General features: G+C 36.6%; 1 protein-coding gene across 4 annotated transcripts in view; it reads right to left on the bottom strand.

Moving 5' to 3' along the window:
• Positions 1-1,356: 1,356 nt before the first annotated feature.
• Positions 1,357-18,857, bottom strand: part of LOC136826277 (progranulin-like) — a 62,262-nt gene continuing 44,761 nt past the window's right edge. For all 4 annotated transcript variants that reach the window (XM_067083434.1, XM_067083445.1, XM_067083456.1 and 1 more), the window contains exons 8-13: positions 18,297-18,488; positions 14,141-14,278; positions 11,225-11,356; positions 10,676-10,810; positions 6,314-6,457; positions 1,357-2,236 (exon numbers count right to left, since the gene is read on the bottom strand). In XM_067083434.1, the coding sequence (XP_066939535.1) occupies positions 2,093-2,236; positions 6,314-6,457; positions 10,676-10,810; positions 11,225-11,356; positions 14,141-14,278; positions 18,297-18,488 (885 nt within the window). In that variant the 3' untranslated portion in view covers positions 1,357-2,092. The remainder of the gene's footprint in view (positions 2,237-6,313; positions 6,458-10,675; positions 10,811-11,224; positions 11,357-14,140; positions 14,279-18,296; positions 18,489-18,857) is intronic.

The following is an 18,857-nucleotide window of genomic DNA, read 5'->3' as shown; positions in this document are numbered from 1 at the left end:
TTAAAGTTGACAATTGTGCACATTTTCATATATAAAAGTTTATGTAACGACTAATGTAAAACGATGGAAACATTACGACAACGTGATGAAAGAATTTCAGAGATGTTCGGCCGAGTTACCGCGCGCAGACGTAAGGAAAAATTTTTTTTTTTTTTTTTTTTTTCAGAAATTCACCATAAATCGAAATATTGTGCTAGAGACTTCCAGTTTGTTGCAAAATGAAGGTACTTGATTGAATATTACTAGAATGTAAGAGTTTTAGCTTATAATTGCATTTTTTTACCACTTTGGTCGAGTTAAAGTTGACCGAAGGTTGAAATTTTGGCAGTTATCGCGAGTTATGTGAAAATTTTTCAAAACTGATAAACGCTGCAACCATGAGTTATTTTCTGTTGCATTCTACATGAAATTGCGCACATTTCCATATATAAAAGTTTATGTAACGACTAATATAAAATGGTGCAAACATTACGACAACGTGACGAAAGAATTTCTGGCGCGGACGTAAGGAAAAAGTTTTTTTCAAAAATTTATCATAAATCGAAATATTGTGTTAGAGACTTCCAATTTGTTGCAAAATGAAGGTAAATGATTGAATATTACTAGAATGTAAATGTTTTAGCTTACAATTGCTTTTTTTGACCATTTCGGTCGAGTCAAAGTTGACCGAAGGTTGACATTTTGGTAGTTATCAAGATTTAAATGAAAATATTTCCAAACTGATAAAAGCTACAACCATGGGTTGTATTTTGTTGTATTTTACATGAAATTGCGCACATTTTCATATATAGAACTTTATGTAACGGCTAATATAAAACAGTGCAAAAATTACGACAAATTGACAAAAGAATTTCTGAAATTTCTGAAATTTTCGGCCGAGTTACCGCGCGGACTTAAGGAAAAATGTTTTTTTTTTTTTTTTTTTTTTTTTTTTCAAAAATTCACCATAAATCAAAATGTTGTGCTAGAGACTTCCAATTTGTTGTAAAATGAAGGTAAATGATTGAATATTACTAGAATGTAAGAGTTTTAGCTTACAATTGCGTTTTTCGACCATTTCGGTAAAGTCAAAGTTGACCGAAGGTTGAAATTTTTTGTAGTCGACGTACAGTACGTCCACTTGGCACCCAACAGACAATTTTAGTCGATGTATGATACGTCCAGTAGGCGTTTAAGGGTTAACTGTTCTACCTTGCACTGATGTATGTATTCTCAATATGAAAGGCATTGGGTTGTATCCTGTAGAAACAAAATTACTGAATGTTCTTTTTGTTAAACACCAGACAGCTCTCAATAATTTCCATGCATGTGCAAGAGCAGATGTATGTGTGACACACATCTGGGAATGAGACAAACTAAAGTTTTAGTTTTATTCAAAAAGTTTACTCATATACAAAATACTACTTCCCAACTTACAAATTTATCTGATCTCAGCTCATATATGAGATAGTTATATGTAGGAGTAAATGAGAATTTTATACAATTTGTTAAAAACTTTATAATGCATATCATATTTCTTTAAATTTAATGTTTAACCTTGATACCTGCTGATGCTGTAGAGCATTTTTATACCTAATGCTATATTTGTGAGTAATTGTAATTTTGTGAGCACAGAGGATTAAGGTACCACAAGAGAGTTGAGTAAATTTCTGAAATCCAAAGGTACTAAGATGAATTAACATGCTATTGGGTACAATTGAAGAAAAAAAAAAAAAAAAAAAAAGAGCATTACTTTACACGTACGTAGGTAGGTAGAAAAATTATACTGTTTTACTGATAGACACTTCCATCACTGACCACTTCCTTGGGGCAGTTAAATTTCTCAAAAAATACAACAGAGGGGCTGCACAAGTGCTTCAAAGGGTTCATTAAAAGTTCACTTTGTTCTCCAAAATCTTTTGACAAAAACATTTCACTATATAATGGGGAAAATATACCTCCATGGATAAAAGCAGCCATCTCTCATTTAGTAAAAAATCACAGTTGTGTTATAAAAAAAAATAAATCTTAAATGATAACTGGTAAAATTGAAAAACATTTTTAGTAACAAAACAAAACAAAAATATATTAAAGAGTGATTTATAGCAACACACTACACTTCTGTTTTCTTAGTATTAAAAAGCTTCAGCAAGAATGGTGCATAATGTTCTTTTGTTTCTGGCATTCTGTCACATCCCTCATCTGTGCACCAATAGCCATGTGGGCAACAATGCACCTTATCACCACAACATGTTGCCTGTAAAGAAAATTAATAAATGAATTTTCCTAATAAAAATCTTTTGCCATCAATTTTCAAAAAAAGTTATTCAATAACTGCACACATGTGGGGGGGGGGGGGCATTCAAATTTTCAGTGGACTTTTCAAGAGCCTATAACAAATGTAACGAAACTTGACCTTTGTTGGTCAATGTCTTGAAATTTTATGAGCACTATAATACAAATATATTATGAAATAAGTTATAATAATATAGATTATGAAATAAGTTGTGGCTAAAGTACATACAGCAGATTATGGAATAAGTTGTGGCTAAAGTTTATACAGCATATTCTCCTAATATACAATCCTAATATGAAAGGTCAAAAAGAAAATTTCTATGAGGGGCATTCAAGTAGTAATGCAACATCATTTTTTTTCTTGGCCAATTTTCGTTCAAAAATATTTGAAATTTTGTGTGTGACATCCTTAACCATTGCTGTGTCATGTCACGCTTTCATTAATTTCCTATAGATGGCTAAAGTATAATCAGCTATAAAAAGGGGATCTGTGACTAAGGTACGTTCCAGCAAAAAGACCAAGAAGCCATAACTTACTGTTGGTCAATGCAGGAAGATCCCTCGCCCAAATCCCATGCCTTTTCATCATGGAAGTGGGAGGCTTTTGAGGACTCGCAGCAACTACCAAAAAATAGGTTTTCCTACACCAAAACCTGTTTTTTGATAGTGCAGTCACTTGTTTCGTCCTCAAGGAGCTTCAAAAAGAAGCTGAATGGCTTAAGCTCTCAAATTTAAATCACAACTCCCCAAAGCAAAAACATTTCTGGTCCCAGATTAAACCACAAGTTTCCAGCCCATTCTGTATTCCAAATAACCCTCAGGGTTTGGTAACAAAGAACAAGAAAGTTAACACGAACTTACGTTTTAGGGTGAAGTTCTACAATAACTTGCCTAAGCATTTTGGGTTTGGTTGCAGTATAGTCACACGCTCCTCCTGCGATAGTTAGTATACCCACCCGGTAGAAGGACCCCTGGTTTTCTGCTGTAGTACCTATGGGATCAGAACTAACCATACCCCCTACTGATACAGTGTAATCAAATTTGTTCAAGCTCGTGGAAATAATGTTTTTAAGAATACTGTCTCTGATGACCACCCTGCACATTCGGAGACTTCTTCAAACGAGACATTTCTGAAGAGGGCCAATGACGTACTTACAGTACTTCTCTAATATCGTGACCAGGAAAGGAGTGTGGCTTTGCCTTTTTAATGAGGGACACTAAAATTATTCTCAGCCCTTGTAGAGAATATGGTTTGTCTGTACTAGGGTGTAGGAAAATAGGATCCTCTGGGATGTTTGCCATGACCTCTAACCTAAACCTTAAGTGCTTGAACCAGGCATAATGTCTTGGCTGCTGAACTGAGTTTTCTTATCAAAATAGGTTTCATTCTTAAAGGATTCTCATTCCTGGCCAAGTATGATGGGCCAGGGTACAATAATAACTGATGGTTAGTTGCTATTAAGTACGCGGTTCCTTTTAAGGTTAGAAGCTTGCTCAAAACCTCCGAAATCTGAGGCAATTGAGGGAAAGGTATATTGTCCTCCATTTGTTCCAGTCTTGTAGGAAGGCATCTCTTGCTGTTGTCCGACTATCCAAGTTCGGAGACACACACTGGGAGTTTGCGATTCTCATGTGGTGAACAGGTCCACTTCCGGTTGTGGAAGCATGTTGGCTACTGTTTGAAAAAAGTGGTTGTCCAACATCCACTATGATGAGGCTGTCATTTTCCTTGATAGAAAGTCTGTTATTACGATGAGCTACCTTGTGAGGTGAATTGCAGATAAGTGCCACCTCCTCACTTGTGCCATCCCAAGGATGGCTAGCATTATCATATTTAAGAGGAGGTGAATGTGATCCCGACCTCTTGATGAAGGACATGGCCGTCATGTCTAGAACCAACAAAATGTGTGTCTGGTCTGGAGGTTTGAGTTTTTTTTTTGAGACAAAAAGAGAGCCATCAGCTCCAGGAAACTGATATGATAATTCCTCAGAGTAGCTGACCACTTCCTGCCACCTGACGATCCTCCCAATGTCCTCCACAACCTGTCAACGAGGTATGAGTGTGTATTGTCAATCGTACAAACTGAGTCAGGGGTGACCTGTTTTGCCAAGATTCCTTCTGGGTCCAAGGCTGAATTATCACCCAAACTTTTTTATTATTTTGATGAGGTCAGTCTCACATGGTTTTTCTTGCATGCAATAGCCAGAATTTGTTCACATTTTAAATTGCAACCTGATTGTTGGATCTACTACTGATGAGCACTGCAGCAGGGCCATCATACGTTCTAATTGCCATCTGGAAACTCTGGGCTGTGCAAGCAACATTTTGAGGTCTTTCCTTGTTCTGTTTTGAGTATTGACGGGAAGAGACAACAGGCCGTGAAGAGTATCCCAACACAGTCCCAGCCACTGAAAGCATCTGCTGGGCATGAGGCGGGATTTCTTCCAATTTATTATAAAACCTTTTTGTCTGTAGTCTGTTGACCACTGCTCTTAGGTTTTTAAAGCACTCTTGTCTTGTGGGCCGCCAGATTAACCAGTCATCTAGGTAGGCTATTAGTTGTATTCTTTCTTGTCTGATTCTCGAACAACCACCGTTGCTAATTTTGTCAAATTTCTCGGGGCAATGTTTCGCCCAAAGGGCATGACTTTGAACCTGTACATATCTTTCCCTATCCGGAACCCTAGGAAGTGGCAGAAGGGAACTGCGATACAGATGTGCCAGTATGCATCTTTCAGATATATAGAAGCCCTCCAGGTCCCTTTTTGGAATGACTGAACGTACTTGGGCAACAGTAGTCATCCAAACTTTTGGCAAACAATTCGCTTGTTCAGTGTTGGTAGGTCGAGGATTACTCTTCATTCAGAGGAGTCCCTTTTGGGAACACTGAAGAGACGCACTTGGTGGTGAATAAACACGTTTCTCTATGGCTCCCTTTAACAGGGCCTTCTGCACATAATCTCCGTTTTGGGGACACTAAAGAGATGTGCTTTGTGGTGAATAAGCACATATTTCTCTATGGCTCCCTTTAAATGGGCCTTCTGCACATAATCTTCCAGACGGGTCTCGTTTTTGAGGAACCCCTGTAGAGAGGGGGGGATGAGACCATTTGCACCCCAGCCCATTGAAAATAATGCTGTCCCCCAAAGGGTAAGACTTCCATTGCATGTGGTGTTGACGAAGCCAACCCCCGACCATACAATTCCTATTGAGATCCACCTCTTCCTCTGCCTTTGCCCTTGATAGGCAATCCAGGCAATGCCTTTTCCTTTTCCCCTGTAGGAGTGTCTTTGGACTTTGTGAAAAGGATGTCCTTGCTGTGTTGTTGTCCATTTCTGACCACCTACCTGTTTTTGAGGAAAACTTTTGGGGGTGACTGAAGGCTCATATGAGTTTTGGTCTCTTCCTCTGCCTTTGCCCTTGATAGGCATTCCAGGTGTTGCTTCTCCTTTTCCATAATCTTAAATATATATCTGTGAGGTAAGAAAGCAAAAGCATGTCTGTGTATCTACGCAAAACATCAGATGCTCTGCTTGTTAATCTCTCAATTCCATCACTTGACAACCAGAGACTCTTTCTTCAGAGTACAATCAACGTTTACGCTGGGCCAGGCATCTTCAAGGTAGCCAAACCGGTCTTAACAAGGTTCATTTTTGGTAGACAAAATTGTCCTAATCTCTATACCATGAAATTATTACCTCAAATAAAAACTAAAAGGGACAGTTAGTGACACTGACATATTCAGGGCGATGTACTGTAATGTGTAAAGTCACTATCAGATTAGATTTATAATGAAAAGGCAAGATAACTGTTAGAAATAAAAATAAAATGGATAAGCTGCCATCAATTACTCATATTTAACCTAAGTACGGATTGTTAATAATTTAGTAGCCTTCTGTAGTATCTATCTGATAGTTTACGTATCTATCTGATAGTTTACAAGTTTTAAATCCACTAGCAACCTTTTCTGGCATAATGTTTGATAATCTAGATAATCTAAAAAAAAAAAAAAATTCACCAAATTTCAAAAGCACTTACTTTGTCATAGGCACAACAGCCATAACCAACTTCAACTTCACAGCATGTTGCACCATCAGGGCATTCAGACTGGTCAGGACACAATTCATGCAAGTCTTCTTCTGGCATCCCCTTGTGCTTGCCTTCAGTCTCAGTGTCCTTTAACTTTAAGAGTAAAAGCCTTGTTAATCCTGACATTCATTCAAAGAAAGAAACTGAACAAAAATACAAATTCAGCTTTTATATTTTTTTTTCAAAACAGCATAATTACAGGGACTACTTTTAAATAAAATTTTTGCATAATTGCATAACTGTTCACTATAACAGATGGGCACAACAATCTTTAAATTACTATGAATGATGAACACAACTTGATAAATGTGAAGGAGTAAAGCAGTCCTCTACACTTTTTACTAAAGAATATTGGGGCTCCCCTACCCACCTAAATAACAGTCATTTATAAATCACCATTTCCACATAAAGCTAGATTCTACTGTAGTTTAAGTTCTGATTTATATATTTTTATAGTCTTTACTGATTAATGAAACATAATAGGTAGTATTGTCCTTTGGAAGCAATCACGTCATAAGCTGATAAAACATAAAGTAACTATCACACCACTTAACCCAGTTTACTATACAAATCAACATACTTCTCATCTGGGACTGACTGGATTGAGTACACATCCAGCAACATAGCTATTAAATGTAAGTTGTGGCCAGTACTAAAGTTACTAGTGAATGAGCAAGAATGCAGGTACTAACAGTAACAAAAATCATTATAATAAAACAACAAAAATTAAGAGATAATAAAAATGATAGTAGACCCAATCTCTCTCTTCTGCCAAGGCTTACTTTTCTCAACATACTTCTCTACTTTACCACTATTATTTATATATCAGTACTGGCATTAAGGACTATTAATTAGTGTCCAGTCCAACGATAGATGCACTGGTAGTCTTGTATAGTGATTTTGCAATTAACAGTGGGGTACTACGCAGATTTATATATTTGTTACCTTTGATGCTTGTCCTTATGGATTTTACAATGCAAAAAGTGGTTGGAAATGGAAAAAAGAGGTTGAGATTAGATTAATACCTGTAACTTCGTAGGCTTAAAATATACAGACAGTGGTGATTTTATCAGCATAATACAAGATTTACAAAGCATGCTTGATAAACTGCATCATATATATTAAGGGATGGGATTGACAAAAAAAAAAAAAAAAATCAAAACTGCAAAATTTTGTATGAACCTATGTATCACTATAAGCCTCATTCTGTGTACACTGTACACATCTAAAACAATTAGAAAAGTTGAAGGAAAAGGTTCAATTGTGCATGCCTAACCATCATTCCACCTTCTGCCTAAAACATAACTCATTCTTTTCTGTACCAGCTCCATCTGGTAGAGTGAAGGGAAAGGTGAGCACTTACAATTAAGAGTTAGTATAAAATCTTGAACATTGCAAATTCTGAGGACAATCCCTAGCCCAATGTCATCAAAATTTCATATTGCACACAATGTTACTTTCCCTTCTCTATTTATAGGATTTCTTCCACCTCTACCTCGATTCCTTTTTCCCCGATATCTTTGGTCTTTTCTCTCTCTCTCTCTCTCTCACAAAATTCGCAAAGCCTTCTGACCCCCCAACATTCCTCTTCCTCTTTATTCCCTAATGGCTCAAATATTCTTTTTATTATCTGTGACACTGTTTTATATTCCAATTTTCCCTAACCACACACTGCTAATACCATTTGTTTTTTACTTTCTGTGAAATTCACTTCTTCTAATACATGAAAACCCTTTGCTTCTCCTTCAAGCATGCTTTTCCCTACTGCTGTACTACACCCTGATTCTGCCTTCTCATACCTAATTGTAGAATCTCTCATCTTTTCCCTATATTCTCTTTCTATTTTGAAATAATTTTTCATATTACTGTAATTTTCCATTAGAGTATCTTTTAGATATACTTTATCTAGTTTGGATAAGATAATCTTCGAACCCTCTTGACCTTCAAGTTTATCTCCGTCTATCCTTTCTGTCACTTCTAAAGCTTTTGCTTTTAAGCTCATTCTTATCTCTATTCCTGGATATTTCATTTCTCCACACACTACAATCCAATCTTCGACTTGTCCTCTCCATCCTTTATGCTTGGCCTGTATCCTGCTCAATCTCGGACATTCTCTTCTCCATTTCCATTCCATTTCTGACTAACCACACCCTGCTACCACTTGAATAAACTCTACACACCTGTTTCAATTGCACTTCTTATCAAATCCAGCTCACAACCACAACAAACAAAAGATGGACTTACAAACCAACCAACAAACCACAAAGAGAGCACTCTCAATCTTACGTCTTCACCGCTTACGAGGTCACTTCGCGCCACCCTGCTATTCTCCTGACTCCCATCTTCAGGGCCTCTTATGACATCACAACAACAACCAGTGCACCATTTTTAACATGAGTGGACTGCGTTAAAAACATCTAATAAAATTAACCATGTACTTTGTATATATTTCTTAAATGTACAGTATAATGCATATGCCTACTTCACTAACCCAGAAAATAAAAAAAAAAATATATAATAATTAAATGTATAAAACTGACAGATAATTAGAAGTCATGGTCAGGTCAGGGTGCTAACCCTTTACATCTCAAAAGGCTTCACTGACAAAGTGGCATGCCAAGATTAAGTAACTATCTAACACTTAAAAAGTCAACAAGTAAATTTTAGCAGTATTTTCTAAGGAAAAATCCAAGTGCAAAAAAAAAAAAAAAAAAAAGACAAACAACCGATTTCATGTGCATCTATACATTACAGCCTACCTCTGTACTTTTTACAGAAATTCTCACCCTGGTAGACAGAATTGCATTGAGTATAGCTGGCACCTTTCATGAGGGGCAGAACTGTTGACAGAAAGTCAAAGCAGAGTTAACACATGCTGGAGTCACTAAAGGATCATTATAAGTTAATATACTTGCAACCATTACCCATTGGGGCAGGTGTCTATGAGGCTGAAGAAGTAGCAGCAATTTGTTTATACACGTCACTGTGTCACCAACCCTTGTTTGCTCCCAAGTAATTAGTTCACCATTGGTCTGGGGAATCGTGCACCCACAAATGAACAGGATTATCCAGATTCAACTATTCAAGTGACTGGCTAGACAACAAATATTAGGGAACAAGTATAATGAATGTAGCAACAGCAGTCCATTCAGACAGGAACTGCCTAATCAATGTTGCTTTATTCTCCTTGCATAAGTGGCTTCTTGGGGGGTAATCATGGGATCCACAAAAAATGACAAATTTCAAAATAATTTGTATATTCCCTAACATACAAACCTGAGGTTTTTACATATGAAAATACCTTCAGCGCAGCTGGAAACCGGCCATTCAATTCTTAACAAGGTTGTTAGGCAGTTAACTACTGGCGGTAAAGTGGGTAGTCCCAACCTTCTGCCTGACAATAAATCCACTTACCTTCTGGCTGTCAGACAGTTCACACGCTTCTTGCTAGCCTCTGTCCGCCAAACTAGTTTTACGCCTCACTGATCCTAGTTTTTCCTTTGTGATCATTCTTTGTTTATTTGATATTTGATTATATCTTTGTGTTTTGTAATGCATAAGTTATCCAAACCCATGACTCGTTACAGCCTAAGGGGGGGGGGAAGCCTTGCGGCAGCGTTTTTGCCCAGGCATACGTAATGTTCCTTGCAAATGCTTCCCCTCCCTTATCGAGATTAATCCTTGTGACAAGCGTCATACTTGGCCATTGGAGCAATGGGTGCAGTTTGTCATTGGAGGGGCAACATGCTGATCCACAAGTTGACTACAAAAAATAAGGAACCAGGTAAGCTTAAACCAAAAGGAGACATCAGCTCTCCAACTGTGAATCCACTGAGATCATGAAGCTTTCAACATTCCTTACTCCTTCATAGCTTGTCCACAGCAGTACTTACACTTGGTGAAAGTATAAGTTGATCATTAATGGAACTTGAGGTAGGCTTCTAGTAGAAAAATTTGATCCCATGTTACGACTCTTACCAAGAAATAAGACTGCTGCTTGTCAGTGCAAATATTTCACTCAAAAACAAAAACATAAAGTTAAGTGATAATGGTTACAACCGAGAAAAATCAATATAGAACAGATGTTAATCAAACATTAAGACTTTCTCACTGACATCAAACCTTGCTGTAGAACTTTTGACTTCAAGTGAATAAGGTAGTGGTTCACTGGTGCCTGATCACGTTAGTTGTAAACATATAATCCCTATGCCACAACTTCAGCTAATCTGACATTAAGCAATTTGCAAAGCACTGGTTTCTAGGTAACATGATAAAAGTAGATCTTGTAGTTAACTGGGAACAATAACTAACCTCAAATTTTCGCTGGAGTTTAGTTGAATTAATAGTGATAGGGTACTCAAATTCTTCTGTCTCCTTCTGGCATCCACCATTAATGCACCGATATCCATGAGGACAGCAATGTACCTTATCTGCACAGCAGGTTGCCTGCAAATTACATTTGATACAATTTTCTGCAAACTACATTTGATACTATTTTACCTTACATTTGCCACAATTACACACCAACACAGCTGAAAATGTTTATTTAAAGCATCAACCTTAAACAGTATTCCCGCACCCTTACTATTAGTTTAACCACCACTGCCTTCACCATTTCTACACTTTCTCAAATCTCACCTAAAGGATTTCATCAATGCTTTTGTTCCTTCCAAGCATATATATTCAATTTTATTATATATAACTTCAATATTAGCATTTCCTTAAATATAAATGGAATCATATTTTACCATTACAGTGACTTTTTTTTAAATGGTACCATTTCAATACCATTACAGTGTTTTTTCAATTGGTACCATTTCAAAAATTTAACTTATAACAGTAAACAGAACTAACTCTTACCTTTTCCATAGGACAGCATCCATAGTCACCGGTCTCCAGTTCACAACATGTATTGCCATTCGGACACGGATAACCATCTGGGCAAATCACACTACTGACATTTGTTTCTGTTTTTGGTGACATCTTGCCATCCTGATAAATCAAGGAAATAACATCATTAAAATCCATACCATTTGATACACAGCTATATGACATGTCTTAGCAAGTATAATTAATCTGCTGGAACTCCTGCCATTTCGGATATCATCTTCTAGTTATATATCAGTCCCCTTTTCCAGCCTATTATTACAATCTTTACGAGCCCTGAACCAGAAAATTGTTTTTGAATCTTGCTGTTTAGCAACAATTATAACTGTTACAAAACCTGGTCAGTTATAAAATGTCAGACTGCACAACAACATTACTGACATTAAAAAAAAAAAAAAAAAGACTCGGGAGGCATGTTTTTGTGATATAGTTAAAATAATAGTCAAATGCACTGCATAATTGAAATTCAGTCAAAAGTGCAAGTTTGAGACAACTGCAAAGACAAACCTCAAAAAACCTAGCCTAACCCTGAAGAGCCTCTGGCTATGTACTTGAACATAAAAAAAAAAAAAAAAACTTATAGTATCCAGACATAAGAAGTACACATTGTTGTACAAAATACCTGTGTAAGAAATACAAAGCACCTAAAAAATTCACCAATTTAGCAGTCACAACATCTAACACAAGACCTACCCAGCCAGTTATAAAAATTAACTGTACCATCAAATAAAATCCATGGCAGACCAAAGATTACCTTCCTGGTTGTTTTAAGCTTTCATCTTCAGAGTCCCTTTAATTTAAGCCATGGTATTGGAACGAAATTTGTGTGTAACTATTAAAATAGCCTGCTTAGGCCATAAAGGTGATTACCAACTTATAAGGATGTAGATCCTCAAGCAAGATTAACAATTAAGGCCATCTGCAAGTTTGCAGGGGTGGATGATCGTGATACTTAACCCTTTGGGTATGAGCCTGTTACTGCCACTAGCGACAAGATCAGTGCCCTGCTAATCGTGTAACCGAATAATTTTCTCCCTTTTAAATCTGTACTGTACTTCAATTCTTTGTTATTTTCATTACTGTTATAATATTACACTGCACTATTATGTTACTCTAGTGTTTTATTATAGCAGTGATAAAATATACAAATGACAAGTAGGTGATTATTCATATACTGAATATGTAGCTTTTATTGATGATTCATTTCAGTGTGATACCTCTCAAGGCATGGAGTAAAGTAACATTTTTGTTATTCAGTTTTAAAATCTTTATTACAAATCTTGAACACTTGCTCTTGGCCAAAAGGAAAACCTCACAAAAAAATAAAAATCAGACCTGACATTCTATACGATGTGTAAATTTATCATCTCAATAAAAGTTTTGGAGCACCGATTTTTTATGAACTGAATCTTCAATAGTCTTCCACTCACAAAACTGTCATGTTTTCTTTGTTTACTTACACCACTTTTGTGCTTAACAAATCTGCTTCCTCCTCTGTCAATTCCTCTGATTTCGATCACCTCTGATATAACCTAAAGTTAAAATATTATCTAAGGTAGGTTTGTCTATAACTACAACATAATAATCATCATATTCACTGCTCTTGCTATCAGAACTATCTGATAGTTCAGTCTACTATCATTGTCATTTCTGAATAAAAGCCTCTGTACTACTGTATTTGATGGTACATAATCATGCTCTCCCCTCTCCCACTTCTCAGCAGGGAATATTATTAAAAAGTTGTGTTTACATGTAAACAATGAAAGTCTTTGTAGAATTAATTAATCATGTAAGCAATGAATGTCTTTTAAAAATTAATTTACTTGAAAATATATCTACTATTTAAAGTTGTTAAAAATAATTCTGCTTAAAAATATATCTACTATTTTAAAGTTGTTTAAAAATAACTCTACTATCTTAAAAGACAAAGCAGCATGGACAAAGCCAAAATATTTTATTATAATCTACCAAAAGATATGACAATACTGGTACAGCAGGAAACCAAACAAGCAAGCAGTCAATTACAATGAAAATATATTAATGTAACAATAAAACATGGCAAAAGGCATAAAACACCCATTAGGTATAGCTATCAGTATAATGTAGTTATCACACACAAAAATAGAAAAAGAAGTTGGGAAAGCATCAGTATTCTGTAACAAGAGGCTTAATCATCTTAAAATCCTTAAAATTTATCAGCATTATCATTATTAAAGTAAAACCTAATTACTACTGATTCTGATATTTGTCTTCGTAATTAGAACTTTTTTTATACTTTTTTTGTACAAAAATAAATACCCAGTCAACCAAATGCCAACTGCTGGTTGCTAACCAGCACAATACATGGCAGCAATGCTGGTGAGGCCAAGAGCAATGGGGTTGCTCACCATTATCACCCTATTTCAAGCTTCTTTGAGAAACTTGGATTTTATCACAAAACCTACACATTAAATTTCTCTTATAAAATTTTCAATATGACAGTAGGATTTTAAGCAGGCGTTTCATACTATCAAAACCTTTATGCTGTACTATAATGGTTAAGAAAACTTGGAGTCAGATGGCAAGATCTAGCCTGGCCACGACCTACACACCAATCATGGTCAGCTGGGCTCTTCTGAGCAACAGATGCCTACACACCAATCATGGTCAGCTGGGCTCTTCTGAGCAACAGATACAGTTGAAAGACGCCAAACCTACTTTGATGGAAACTACAACACAGGAAGTTAGAGATGGGTGAAAATTTGTGGTAGTGATTGCACTGCATAGCATTTGAGGAAACAACGATACAGAAGAAAACAATGGTCATAAATATTTAGCTTTCCAACACCTTTCAAAAACCAACATACAAGGTATCATTACAATAAAAGGACCAAAATACCAAAATTCTACCTGTACAAAAGAGGCTGTTTGCTGCGAAGGAGTAATCCTAAGGAACGATGGAAGTCGTACAGTACCTCGAACACAGCCACCAACAGTGCATTGAAAACCATTTGGACAGCAATGCTCTTTGTCTTCACAACAGGTTGCCTATTTGGAGATAACATGCAGTTTGTCAGTAAAGCAAGAACATTAATGAATTCATTAATTTCTCTTCATGAGACAAAGTCATAAACAAAACTGAAGAATAATATAATTTTGTAAAAGTTTTTGTTTTATAAATACAAACTATGATTGCATAGCTCTTTTTAAGGAAGAGAAGCTGTACTAAGTCAAATGGTGATAGGGAACCTAAAAGGAGAATACCCAGTACTCTGGCCCTCAGTACTATGGCCCTTCACCACTTCATTTGGTCTGATGGTTTGCTCCAGGAAGGATATGATGCCAATAGATGAAGGAAATAAATCATGAAATTACACTATTAAACCAAGCAATGGGGTATTTCCAGCCATTCAGTGCAAAAGACAGTGAAAAGAAGTCAGTTTGTGGCTAGTCAACGTGGTACTCCTAGGGTCTCTGGTCTGCTAATCACTGGGTTATTCTCATTGTTATTTCCCTTTTGACATTTTATTGTGATATTCCCTTCTGACAATTTATTGTTGTGTATCTGGAAAAAAACAGAGGCCAAATATAAGGTTCATGAGTATGCTGGAGATAAGGAAAGCCAATCTAGTAATACAGGTAGCAGGTTAAAGGAAAAAAAAAAAAAAAAAATTTAAATCTTGATGTTGCTGTTTACAATCGCTGTTCATAATAAAACAGCATTAGTATTGCACATTTTCATTCATGGCAAATTCTTAACTTCACATACATTTAGTGACAAATTATACTGTTCACAAAATACTACTGTAAACAAAATGATGCAAAAAGGCTATTAATTAGTTGTTTCTAACACTACCAGCATAATAAACAATGTCCATGTCACTTGAAGGATAGTTGCTACTGACTGTTACATAGACGTCCACATTAGGTGATGAATGCTCACTGCTGTTAGTGAGGTAAACGAGTGTTCACTACTACTAGATTCCAGTTATTTCACAGGCTTTGGCTAAGGGTTGAGGTAGATGTGAATTATTTACTAGCTTAAAATTTGAATGCGAGGTCTGAATTACAATTCTGAAGTCTCGGAACTTCTATACCATATACAGCTGGAGCTATCTTTATTATCTGATCCAAGCAAATAGTTTTATCCATGTACATAGATCTCAATCCAACGCTTCTACATTCAGCTCTTAAGGCACATTCTTATCACTTGTTATCATTATTGTTGTCATAATTTTCCTTGCCAGCAACAGAATATGCATAATCTCATGTGTGATGGTGATATCTTGGATCATCATCCACTTCAAGCTCCATTACTAGATAAAATCCTTCTCCTCAAATAGCTTTCATTACCTTGACTTGTTCATCTTCTTTTCTCTTTAGTTACACCTTGTAATGATAAGATTACTTCTTAATCAGCCACCAAAACAATCCATCTTGTTGCCAGTGTCGGTGGCCCATTCTGATTCAGTGTCCATGTTCCTCTGCCTGACCAATGGCTCAGAAAGGGCAAAAGTGAGGCTTGCCATCTTGGCCTTTCTCTCAGGGAGGGCTTACATTCTCATTATTCACTACATGTTGTCATCCAGAATTTCTCCAGCTTAATAGATCCTGACACTTTCCTTGTGGGCTTGAATCACAAGTTGAGGAAGAAACTCACCTCCTCTGACACAGAAAGCAGCAAGATTCTTGGCTTGGTGTTATGGATAAGGGTTCTCCTTTGTGCAAGACCCCTGTTCTAAAATTAGTAAATATTAGCAGACTACTTAGTCCACCCATGGAACTCTCACGCCCTCTTCTGTTCTCATAAATAGCAGACTTCTTTCCCTTTTTTCAGATTACTGTGTCATCCCATGGAAGTCTCTCATGCTCTCATCTGTTCCCATAAATAGCAGTCACCCTCTCTCATTACGAAGGCTTCTCACTCTACCTACTCTCATGCCTTCCTACCATTCCTGCCTTTGCCTCCTTGTCTGAAGATATTGGTCTTCTGTGACCTGTGAGAGCTTCAAGTTGTACCTCAACTGGATGGAATCCTTTCAAGTTTTCTCCTACTCATTTGTTTCCACTTCTATAAACTCTATTTCTTATTGGCTTTAGCAGTTTATAAGATTATTTAGATATTTCACAGGGGCTCTCACCTGGCATATTTGTATGAACTGGAGCTATCAGCCATACCTAGAGCAGGGCAGGCATTTCACACTCCCCAAGTACTTGCAAAAGTTTTGTGTAAGTAATTAGGTACATAAATCTTTAGTTGTTCACTTATGGTCCTGGTCTCGAGAAGTTTTGGTCTCAAGCCTTGGGACTGGACACATCTATAAGTGGTCACGGATTTAATTACCTGCATATTTCTGTTCAAGCATACTGCCACAGTACATGAAGAAAATATGGTACAAGAAGTAGCATGGGCATAAAATGTTGGAACAATTCATGTCACAAGGCTAGCTGCTAACATGCTTGAAATAAAAATCATGGCATGGGTTCAACCACAGGCTACAGGCCTTCCTCCTACCAATCTGTGGTATTGGCCTAGATCGTGGCACAACTGAAATATAAAGCAGAGTGATTAAGGAGAACAGAAGTGGCTGTAGCTCTTAACCTCTATGGTTCTGATGTCAGCATGACTCTGAAGCTCAAGTATGGATGCAGCTCCCACAAGCAAAGCACAGAAAATGATCTTGGGCCAAAGATCGCGTCGTACAATTTCAGGAGAGACCAGAGTGAAGTGTAAACACCTACTTAACAGTAGGTATGTACACTTCTATACACAGCATGTTTACCTTCAAACTTAGTAGGTACATTCCTATACACAGAATGTGCTCCTTCAAACTCCCCATAATTCAATACTTGTATTTTAAAAACAAAAGAGGGAATGATTTCCCCCTTGCAGTTCAAGCTAGACAGTCCCAGTAACAAGGAAGTTAATGTATGACAATTTCAAACTCACTGCGTGGCAACTTTGTAAGTGATTCCCATGTCTTTGAAGTAGAGAAATGCAAAAACAGAATTGCATCTCCATTTGAGAGGGTTGAAACTATATAGCAGTTTGCAAAAATTTTCACCTTAATGTCATTATTTAAAATTTGATACAGTATTTACCTTCTGTTATCCGTATATGATTTCTCTCAATTTACACACTGCCAAAGAAGGCTTTTTGGATGAACTTCCACTGGGTATATACTGCATCTCTCTTTCAAGGTTGAGCCTAAAGGCCTTACCACTTAAATGGGCCATAAGCTTCACGTTTCTCTGGTTAAGCATGTTTACAATAACAAATATCACCATTCATAATGGTTAGAGCAAAAACAAAAAAATGTGTGTACTCTAAATCATCAGTTCCTTTAAGGTAGTTTTGCCACATTCTCTAAATCATCAATTCCCTTAAGCTGGTTTTGCCACAACACAATGTAACCATCGTGAGTGCTTGAGAGAATATGAAATGGAAAGCAAAACCAATACCACCTGTGGCTGGAAGAATTTCAAGGACAAAAGCTCAACCTCAGAGGAGCTACCTGTGCACCATTTAATTTCCCAAGCATACTTAACTGACATGGAAAGTTAGTTTTTTTTTCCAGGGGGCAGGGTGCCCTTGTCTGCATGGGAGAATTTGTGACTGTTATTGGCTTAAAAGCATCATCTTCACATAAATGTCATTTTATTATCACTTTTGGATGACTGAGTATTTTGGGGGGTAAGCCAGGGAAGAGCTTACAGGGTGGAAGTGTCCACAGAAATGAGTGAAGAGGGTTGGGCGAACTGTCATCTGCTTCAACTGCCTAGATTATTTGCTCCCTTCTTTTTTTTTTTTTTACATACTTTGTTTTCTGTTTTTTCACATTATGACTTTGTCCAGTGATGCTAACGTGAAGACGTTTACTAGCTTTCATCTTGCTAATCATTCATTTTGCAAGCCAAACTAAGAATAGTACACTAAATCAAACATTATTGGTTGTAATATCTTTCTACCATCTAATAGAGTAAAACACATTATTTTCATTGCAAGAAATTATCTAATAACATACCTTGTCTTAATGACAACCATTGCAACAGACAATCTACTTACTCTTTCCAATGGGCAGCATCCATAGTCTCCACCCTTAAGCTGGCAACAAGTTGTGTGTGAAGGACAATGATATCGCTCATCAGGACACACCACATCACTGACATGCACCTGACTATCAGGAGTCCCTGATGACTCTGTCCACACTAAGGCTTCTAAACTATGAATCGGAAATGACCATTGGAAAGTCTTTTGCTGAAAATACATATAAAACTTCAATTATTCTGCTAAAAAACATACAAATTATACAATCAATTACTAAGAAAATTCACTTCCTAACCACTTTGTAAAGTTGGCAGAAAAATTTGCATTAAAAATTCAGAACACTTAGCCAGGGGAAGAATTATTTTAATCTTCCATAAGCCTAAAACTAAAAGCTCAGTTTTTATGACATGAACCCTACTTAATAAAGTACTATGTAAACTGTCCTGTTTATGATATGCTAAAGAAAACCTTTTTCAGGCAAAACTGTCATGAGCAAACTATTTTTAATCAAGAATACTAAATATGAGAGACATCATATTTGTGAATTTAGAATCTCCAGTAGCAATATATTTTCACCAA

This window comes from Macrobrachium rosenbergii, chromosome 3, assembly GCF_040412425.1.
Source record: "Macrobrachium rosenbergii isolate ZJJX-2024 chromosome 3, ASM4041242v1, whole genome shotgun sequence".
In the NCBI taxonomy this organism is placed as follows: Eukaryota; Metazoa; Arthropoda; class Malacostraca; order Decapoda; family Palaemonidae; genus Macrobrachium; species Macrobrachium rosenbergii.
Note: the sequence above shows the minus strand (reverse complement) of the source record. Positions and strands in the feature narration are given on the sequence as shown.